Source organism: Pteronotus mesoamericanus, unplaced genomic scaffold, assembly GCF_021234165.1.
Source record: "Pteronotus mesoamericanus isolate MK-2021 breed Mesoamerican mustached bat unplaced genomic scaffold, CSHL_Meso_final scaffold_174, whole genome shotgun sequence".
In the NCBI taxonomy this organism is placed as follows: Eukaryota; Metazoa; Chordata; class Mammalia; order Chiroptera; family Mormoopidae; genus Pteronotus; species Pteronotus mesoamericanus.
Window position 1 is genome coordinate 62147 of NW_026555309.1, and position 10081 is coordinate 72227.

General features: G+C 38.1%; 1 protein-coding gene across 5 annotated transcripts; it reads left to right on the forward strand.

Moving 5' to 3' along the window:
• The first annotated feature begins 762 nt into the window (after positions 1 to 762).
• CHCHD7 (coiled-coil-helix-coiled-coil-helix domain containing 7) lies at positions 763 to 7138 on the forward strand. Of its 5 annotated transcripts, XM_054590141.1 has the most exons (6): positions 763 to 902; positions 1142 to 1350; positions 2829 to 2855; positions 3655 to 3724; positions 5888 to 5986; positions 6991 to 7138. In XM_054590141.1, exons 4-6 carry the CDS (start codon positions 3671 to 3673, stop codon positions 7093 to 7095), a joined length of 258 nt encoding a protein of 85 aa, XP_054446116.1. In that variant the 5' UTR covers positions 763 to 902; positions 1142 to 1350; positions 2829 to 2855; positions 3655 to 3670; the 3' UTR covers positions 7096 to 7138. The 5 variants fall into 5 exon arrangements, with proteins under 5 accessions (XP_054446116.1, XP_054446117.1, XP_054446115.1 ...); XM_054590142.1 differs by lacking the exon at positions 2829 to 2855 and having other exon boundaries at positions 1142 to 1396; XM_054590140.1 differs by lacking the exon at positions 2829 to 2855 and having other exon boundaries at positions 764 to 902.
• Positions 7139 to 10081: the final 2943 nt, after the last annotated feature.

Sequence of the window (10081 nt, forward strand, 5' to 3'; positions counted from 1 at the left end):
TGTTAAAAAAAAGTGTTTAAAGACATACATTTGGTGGATTGGCGTCCTTTAATTTTTGTATCTACTAGCAATTTCATTATGTTTTCAAATATATGAATATAGTCTATTAGAATATCTTGGCTGTTGTCTAAAATATACTAGAAGATTCCTATTTGGAAATGTGAGATGAGAGTTAAGTACGTTTCTTTAAAACAGAATGCTTAGCCAGTTCTCTCTCCAGTGTATGCTACATGAAAATGCATTTTAATTCAATATTAGTCAGGAAATAACCCTAGATAATATCATTTTACAATTAGGTTTGAGCTCCATATTTCTCTGAATTAATAAGTCAATCTAGTTTGGACTTCCCGGTGGAAATGTCGCGAAGGGAGAGGAGGTTTCCTTTCAGAAGGAGAGAAACTCATCGCAGAAAAAAAAAACAAGAAGTTGTAGGAGGGGGCTGCACAAACACATTTGAGTAAAGGGGAGAACTGCTCTTAAAGTATTTGATTTCCCATCGGGGACAGACGGGAAAGAGGGAGGGATCTGGTCTGTGGCTCTGACATATGAACATTAAATGTCGTGAAAACATTGTGTGCAGAAACAGAGTGTGAAAGAGAGGGGGAGACGGCCTTGGGCGAAACGGGGGAGACAAAGAACGAGGGGGAGACGGCATTCGGAGGGGGATCACGGGGTGCCACTCGGATCCGGCAGTTCAAAGTTCAACATGAAGCGGAGAACCGCCGCCGCGCAGGGCACGGACGGACTGTCAGTCTCGCGGCGGCGCGCGCCGATTGGGCTGGTGGCCGCCGGGGAGCGGGGGCAGCACGTTGGGATGCGCGCTACTTAAGGTCCAGCTGCGTGAGCTATTGACGTGTTTGGAGCTGGAGACTGCCGGGTCCCTAGTGGAGTGGCACCCCGAGGTGAGTGGTCCGCGCCCCTCCTTCCGTGGCGGCTGCTGGGAACGGGGAAGAGAGGGCTACACCTGAATCGTCACAGGCCCACGTACACTTCCGCGCGAAGCTGTTTCTACCAGGCCTTGCCGCACTACGGGCCCCTTCCATTCGTTTGTCCTCCCCGCGTTGTGGGTCTGTTCGGCCCCGGGCGAGGAAGTTGACCCATGCCCGGGCACCCCCAGCTGTTTCTTCATCCTCCTTCCCAGCCTTTGAAGCGTCATTGCCAGCACCTACACCCAGTTTCCTTCGTTTTCCTCGCCCCGTGCCCTTCTCGGCGCCGTGGAAGGTTGAAGCAAGGTGTGTTCGCCTGTGCCCTCCATCCACCGTTAGACGGAGAAGCAGCATCGCGGAAGGCAGCAAGGTCTCGGACTTAAATCTCTCCGGTTTCTCCGTTTGAGTTACCCGCCTCCCTCCGGTATGCCACCCTGACTTCCTGACCCTGTCTCTGCACCCAGAAATAGGTGAAGAGCTTCATGTTTTCACACGACATTTTTCAGTTTCCCAATAGTTGCATATGAGTTTTGTCAGAGCCACAGAGCCTGCGTGGCTCTGACCAGCCTGGGAACATGGCCGTAAGGTCCCTTCCCTCTTCCCTTTCAAAGCTACTTGGAGTGGGGATTTGATGGGAAATCAAATACTTTTTAGAGCAGTTCTCCCTTTAGAGAAGATTTTAGAGTTGGTCCTCAAATGTGTTTGTGCAGCCCCTCCTACAACTCTTGTTTTTTCTTTCTGGCAAGTAGAGGTTTCTAACCTTTGTTTGGCACCTTCTGAAAGTAAATAGATGAGACCTCTCTAGCAGAACACTGGATCTTGCCCTTCAGCCCAGCTTCTCACTGTAAATTGACATTTCCGGTTTATACAGGAGGAATTTATGCAAAGAAGGTGACTTGCGGAAGTCCAAACTTAGATTGACTTGTATTTAGAATTCAGAGGGAAAAGGAAATGAAATATGAATGTGAATAAACTCACGCTGCAAACCTAATTTGGGTATAAGTGATGTTATCTAGGGGTTATTTCTAAAGGATTCCTGACTAATGATGAAGATTAAAAAAATGCAGAGTAGGAGGTTTTCATGTAAGGCATGCAAGCTGAGTTTTGTCTGTGGCTGGTGGTGGTTGAGATTATCTCGAAGGAATAGGAACAGCTAAGCAGAGTTCTGTGTTCTCACAAAATGAGATAGAGGTAAAAAGCAAGGCTGTGCAGTTACTTAGCATCATCATCTCTCTAGGAAGTCAAGCCTGCAAAAGAATTGTGTTCAGTAGAGGAAGATGCTTCTAGATATATTTGAACAGCATCTTAAATATCCTTTTTGCCAAGATGTTTCTTTTAACTAGATATATTCATATATTGTTCAATGAAAAACATAAAGTGAAAGGATTACTTAGTAGGTACAAAAAGTTAAAGGACGCCAGAATGATTAAGCTTTTTTCCATCCTTTTTTGGAAATGTTGGTCTCTTTTAGCCTAGACAACCTGATCTTTCCCATAATAGAAGAAACCAGACTAATTAGGTGACTCTTGATTGAGAATATTCCACTTTTCTGGAGCTTGTGAGGTTTGATTATTTTTCCTAAATTACTTTACTTACTTTTTTTAACATGACATATTTTTTGATGGTTCCATCTTGGGCAAGGAAAGTAGAAACCATTTCATACACAAGTTCTGACCTCTGTCTGGTTATGCTGACGTAGTTTTTCATTCTGTGGCATTTTGTAAGTGATACTACATTATTTGCTGTCTTCTCCTTCAGGCTGTAAGTGGAAAACGATTAAGTTAGAAGAAGATTCGGGAAATATTTTTGGGTGGCTTATCCATGCTATACAATATATTGAAACAAAAAAAATCACTTTGAAATATTTAAGTTAATTATTGTTTAAAATTTTTTTCCTTTTAGTTCCTATGACGTCTTTGAAGATAACAGGCATACCAATTTTAATTGAACTCCATTATAAAGAGCAATTGTCCTGGGATATAGTTCACATATCTATGAGTATATAATTTCACTTCGATTCACTAATTGACTCTCAGGAAACTGTTATCACCTCTAATCAATAAAGACTTTTGTAGGATGTATCTATAAGGCTTGAGCTGAAACATTAATGAACCACATAGCATTCCCTGATTCCTTCAACCCAGAAGTATCAGTTAAATAGAAGACATTGGAAGTAAAGTTTCAGCTTTTTAAAAAAACTGTTTGAAATGTCAACTAAGCAGTAACTTTGTTTTTTGGTATATTGGCCACTCCAGTGCTGGCCACAGTGTAGGCATTCCTGTCTGGTAGTTGATAAATGTTTTTGCTAAAGTTGGGTTGTACTCAATTATTCCACCCTTGCTTTGTATACTAATCAATGTATTATAAGGAAGTAACTGTTAGAGCACATGCTGTATTCTTAGGCTTTGTTAGTATAATTAATTGCTTAACCTTTAGAAATAAGAATAAGCTAAAACTGAATAGTAATTGAACTATCTTTCATTTTGGACATTATAATCAAATTTCAGTAGATACATTTAAATATGGCCTTTGTACTGAGGCACCATAGAAATGCAAAGGAAAAGCATATCCAAGTCCTTACTGTCAAAATCAGGCTACATGAAGTTCCTCACTAGGCAATCATTATTCCAGAATTAATTTTCAATTACTTAAGGGGCAAATGAGATTTATTGATTTATTTTATGACATCCAATGTATAACTCTTTTCCCCAACATCTACTACCTTCAGTAAGAAGACTGTTAGGATGCCAGTGGTAACACGGAGACTGAGGGATCCTGACATAAATCCTTGCTTGTTGGTAAGGTGGTTTACTTTTAATTTTTATGAGCATTAAGTTGGAAAAACAGGCTGCTTCTGATTTTGTGGACATCTGTTTTCTTACGGTCCTTTTTTCTTTTTTCTCAGTTTGCTTTTTAATTTTAATGGGATTTTTTCAAATGTAGACGTTTTATATTTCCTACCCAGAAATCCAATAAATATTCACTTAGGTCTTTTACTCCTTTTGTTTATTATTATAATACATTTATTTAGCTATTTTTATTAAAGTATAATTGACATTAATTTCAGTTGTACAACATAGTGATTTGACATTTATATATACCTTATGATGTGATCACCACAATAAGTCTAATTTAAAAAAACCATCTTTCACCATAAGGTATTACTGACTGCATTACCTGTGCTGTATATTACATCCCTGTCATTTATTTTATTACTGGCAGTTTTTTCCTTCACTTTTTTCACCCATCCTCCTACCCCTCTTCCTTCTGGCAGCCATCAGTTTCTCCTTTGTATCTACCAATCTGTTTCTATTTCCTGCCATTCTTTTTCTTTTTTTTAGTAAAAGATTTTATTTCTTTCTTTTTAGAGAGCAGAGATGGGAGGGAGAAAGGGAGGGAGAGGAGAAACATCAGGGCGCTAGAGATACATTTCTTGGTTGCCTCTTGCATGCTCCCAGCGGGGGACGTGGCCTGCAACCCAGGCATGTGCACTGACTGGGAATCGAACGAGCCAGCTTTTGGTTTTCAGGCTGGCACTCAGTCCACTGAGCCACACCAGCCAGGGCCTGCCATTCGTTTTAAAGTTATTTCCGTACAAAAATATATTCCTAACCAGTGTATTCTTATTTCACTAGACCATTTTTAGATATGCATAATTTGGCTAACAAAGATTTATCTCTTTTAAGTTTTCCTTATTTATTTAATATGTAAGCATTTAGTTTTCACTATACTTTTAAACTGATATATGTAACACTGAGGAAAAATTTTAGTCCAAACATGGAAAGTTGGAAAGTATGATATTTTTAAATTATCACTGAAATTTGTGTGTTAATAGCAATAATTTCATCATGTCTCTGAGACCACCTGGCTGAGAGAGTAAAGGGATGATATAGAATTAGTCTATTTAAAGTCTAAAGGTTTTCACAAAGGCATATAAACAGAATTTTTTGTTGATTAATAAGCTCTTTTGGCACTTATTTGGTGTGAGTAGCAATACTTATTTGTCACCCTTAAATAATGTAATTTATTCCTGTGCTATAAAATGATATTCCCTGATCCTATTGTATGGATTTTTCCAACTATTCACATTCATTAATTATTTGGCATAGAAATTTAAATTTGTTCTGTATATTTGATGTTTTCAACTGCTTTATTAAGGCTCTTTAGATAGAATATATTTCTTAGATCTATGAAGCAAATTGCTTATCCCTTTAGTTAAAGCTTTTCTTTAGACAGTGACCTGTCATAATCCTCTCACTTTGAAGTTTGTTATTCAATCTACTTCCAGTTCAGACACTTAAATTTAACTACCAAATGACAGCTGCTCTCCTTCGAACTCAGCCCTGTGTTGCTCACTTTAGTTTTGAAGTGATATTAATGATATCTTTTAAAATTTCTTACTCAGTATTGTATTTACTTGTGTAATGAAGTGAATGATAGGCAAACGTACATTGAGATGAATGGTGTTAATTTAAATTGCCTTGATGCAGACCGGTTATTAGCAATTTACTTAGATCTCAAAACTAGCATTAACAACAGACATTCAAGTCAAAGTCAGAACTTGGAAAAACAGGAAAGCCGTACTCTGAGTCGGGAGACAGTTTTGGTTCTAGCTGTGCAGCAGTGATTTTCAGCACGTTGCACCTTGCCACAGCTTCTTTGTTAAATGGTTACTGGGTTAAATGATCTCAGTCAGTGCCTTGGCTCAAATTCCTATGATTAGATATTCAGAAAACTGACCCAGACTATGAAAAGGAAGATGTCTGCCCTGAACAGAGTGAATGCTTGGGAGAGTTGGAAAGGTAATTCAGTTTTTGTTCATTAAATGTTCATTAAAATGAACAAAAAGGAACTGTTTCATATTAGCTGCTTTGTGGGGGTAGCAACTTCAGAAGTTTTTTGGGTTTTTTTTTTAGATGCCATTTCACCTCTTAAATGGTGCATATTTTACATAATTTAAGGAATCTGATGCTTCTGCCAAATGTTTGGATGAAAATAACTATGACAGGGAAAGGTGTTCCACTTACTTCTTGAAGTACAAGAACTGCCGGAAATTCTGGGTAAGTCTAGTGTGGTTTGATGAGATAGTCTAACTCATATCTTAGGCTTGAAACTGAAGCCTGAAATTAATTAATATCCACAATCCTTTCTTTGGGATGGCTGTGGGGAAACACCTTTTCTCTTTTTTCTTATTTTTTAATTTAATTTAATTTTTTTATTTAAATATGTTATTGTTTGTGTTATCACAGTTGTCCCAATTTTTTCCCCTTTGCTCCCCCCACAGCCTGCCACCCGCTCCCACAGTCAATCCCCACAGCATTGTCCAATGTCCGTGGGTCATGCATATATGTTCTTCGACTAACACCTTCACCTTCTTTCAACCAGTCCGCACATCCCCACAGGAAACTTAATTTTTTGACTTTATCCTCAGGATGTTATTTTAGCCCTAAACAATCCTTGAGAGCTTTTCTTAGTTGCCTCATCCTACTCCAAGGCATGAGGATGCAGCTCAAATAATAGAGGTGGGTATTCCTAGGTATATAAGTATCTGCAGACCTAAAACAATAACCTTATTATAATTTTATTTCTCTGTGAGATGGACAGAATGGATAATTTGTCTTGTCATGACACATGTTAGTCTTCCATTTCTGCCTTCTCTCCTGCCACCACCCAGGGTAGTTTAAGTGGTCCCATTTTTCCTGAGACACTGGTATGTAATTTCTGTTTCTCTGAGCATTGCTTTCAGCTATTTTATTTCTCTCTGGTAAATTAATTGACGATTTTATTGATAGACTGTACTCTTGTGCTCCGTTAGTTAAACAGCATGTCCCCATTCCAATTACTGTTAATGTATTCCTGTGGGAATATCACTTCTATTTAATTGATAATAGTTTGAAAACTTTATCGGAAGTCCTACAATTAGTTTTTTGTGGGTTTTTTTTTTTAAACTTGGTTTTTAGAATTTCCTTTTTGAGGAAGCAATAACAAATTACTGGAAAATTATTAACATTTAATACATGGCTGATATTGGTTTCTTCTTTTTTTTTTTTATGCCTACATGCAGAATTCTGTCATGATGCAGAGAAGACAAAATGGAGTGAAGCCACCTATGCCTACAGCAGCAGAAAGAGATGAAATCTTGGGAGCAATGGGAAAGATGCCCTATTGAATGTTTGCATTAAAATTGTTTATTTAATTTAAAAGCAGATAAATGTTTTTAATAAATGATTACTGTAATTTTTTAAGACCTTACAAGTTTTACCCAGGCAGATCTTATATTCTACAAGGGGAAACAAAATTGTTAACCCTGTGTCCTTTGTGTTTGCCCTCAGTGCCATGATAATAGTATGCCACTACCGAGCGTGCTGTGTCACAATTTATACTACTTCCTAGGAAAAACTGCATAAGGAGTTGGGCTTTTTCTCTGGGTCTCGAAAGAAAACTAAGATATGAACAGGTAAAGAGTTGATGGGGGTAAAAGGAAGGCAGTATTTCCTGTGCGCAACAATGTGAGAGAAGAAAAGCTTGAGACAAATTCAGAGAATTGTCTGCCGACTGTTCGACCTAGAGTTTAAAATGGGTGGGGGAGTAACGGCAGAGGAGACTGAGAAGATGAGGGTAGATGTATGGGGAGCTTCAAATCCAGTGTTCATTACTAAGATCTCTAGCTTTCACTGATCTTTGTTTAAATTAGGTTAGTATATTCACTAGTCAGAGAACGGGCGCAGGAAGGTTGCCTGGAAGTACATAGCATGCAAAAGAACTGGTTTTAAGGAAAGGCATGGTTAAAGGATTCTGTAACTAAAATCCATAAATATTGGATAAACTTCTGAAGGCATAGTATTTTTGAACTATGATGAGGGGAGAAAAAGTGGTTCTCTTAGAAGTAGGATTTCTATTTTCAGTATGAGATGGGCGTAGAAGTTGTATGGGGTTCATCAGGTGAACACAACACTGGAATGAAACTAGAGCTCAACTTCAATTTAGGATATAAAAGCAATATTCAATATGGTGACTGGGATGGATTGTGCAGCAGCTTTCATACATACCATTTTTAAAGTCCAGTTTGTTTCATTTAAGGACTAGTTTTGTAAAATAAATTTAATGGAAATCAAAAACATAGTTTGTGTCCCTTTCATCTGGTCCATGATCATCAAGAGTATAATTTTATGACCATTGACAACAAACTATCCATCTCATTGGTCTTAGTCTAAAACTCAGCTCAGATACTTTGAGGCACGGGACCTTGATTGTTAAATGTGATTTCATCTAAATAAAATATGATTTCATTTTGAGTAAAATTCTGTTTGAATTTCTGGATTGTTTCAGAAATTCTTTTATTTTTATTCATCAGTAAAAATGATGGATTAAAATAGCACCTGACAAGAAATTAATACATACTTGTGGAAGAAGCATTTCAGTACTTTTAAGCATCGTTGCTTAAGGGTTTGGGATTTTAATGTCACCTATGCAAATGTTCACACCAATATCAACATTCATTTTGTAGCTATTTGTCCTGGCCTAGCTCTTTTTTTTTAAAACAGCAACTGCATTGAGATACAACGTATGTAAGTCTCCTAAAGTGGACAGTACTACAGTGGTTTTTAATATATTGACAATGTTGTACAACCTTCCCCACAGTTGGTTTTAAAACACATCACCCCAGGAAGAAACCTTATATCCATTAGCGCACATTCTCTATTTCCTCCTAACACCAGTTTTCCTCCCCACCTACCCAAAATTTAGGAAAGTACTCATGTACTTTTTTTTTCTCTAGAATTGCCTGTTCTGGACACATATATATATATATATATATAAATGGAATCATAATATGTGGTCTTTTGTGACTGGCTTCTTTCATGTAGCCTCATGTTTTCAAGGTTCATTCATCCATCAGTACTTTATTTCTTACCCTATTTATTACTGAGTAACGTTCCATTGCACAAATACACTACATTTGATTGATCAGTTCATCAGTTGAGTTTGAGTTGTTTCCACTGTTTCACTAATATGGGTCATGCTGTTTTTTTAAAGTATATTTTATTGATTATGCTATTACAGCTATCCCATTTTTTTCCCCCTTTGCTCCCCTCTACCCCCATTCCCTACAGATATCCCTCCCACTTGGTTCATGTCCATGGGTTGTACATACAAGCTCTTTGGCTTCTACATTTCCTGTACTATTCTAAACTTCCCCTTGTCTATTTTGTACCTGTCATTTATACTTATTCCCTGTACCTTTCCCCCTATTCTTCCCCCTCCCTCCTCTCTGCTCATAGCCTTCCATTGTAATCTTAATTTCTATGATTCTGTTCTAATTGTTTGCTTAGTTTTTGTTTTGCCTTTAGGCTCAGTTTGTTGTCATTTTGATGTTCATAGTTTTGATCTTTTTCTTAGACAAGTCCCTTTAACATTTCACATAATAATGGCTTGGTGATGATAAACTCCTTTAGCTTTACCTTGTCTGGGAAGTAGTTATCTGCCCACCCATTCTAAATGATAGCTTTGCTGGATAGAGTAATCTTAAAGGTAGGTCTTTGCTTTTCATGACTTTGAATACTTCTTGCCAGTCCCTTCTTGCCTACAAGACTTTTTTTGATAAATCAACTGGTAGTCTTATGGGAATTCCTTTGTAGGCAACTGTCTCTTTTTGCTGCTTTTAAGATGATTGTTTTTTTAAAAAATTTTATTCTAGAGAGAGGGAAAAGGAGAAAGGGAGAGAAACATCAATGTGTGGTTGCCTCTCACATGCCTCCAACTGAGGACCTGGCCCAGAAGCCAGGCATGCCCTGACTGGGAATCGAACCAATGACCCCTAGGGTCACAGGCTGGCACTCAATCCACTGATCCATGCCAGCCAGGGCAAGATTCTCTCTTAATCATTAGCCTTTGGCATTTTAATTATGGTGAGTTTTGGTGTGGCTCTCTTTGGGTCCAACTTGTTTGAGACTCTGAGCTTCCTGGACTTGTGTGTCTATTTTCTTCACCAAATTGGTGAGGTTTTCTTTCATTTTTTCAGATGAGTGTTCAATTTCTTGCTCTTCCTCTTCTCCTTCTGGCACACCTATGATTTGGATGTTGGTACAGATAAAGTTGTCCTAGAGGTTCCTAAACCTCTCTATTTTTTTGAATTCTTATCTCTTCTTTCTGTTCTG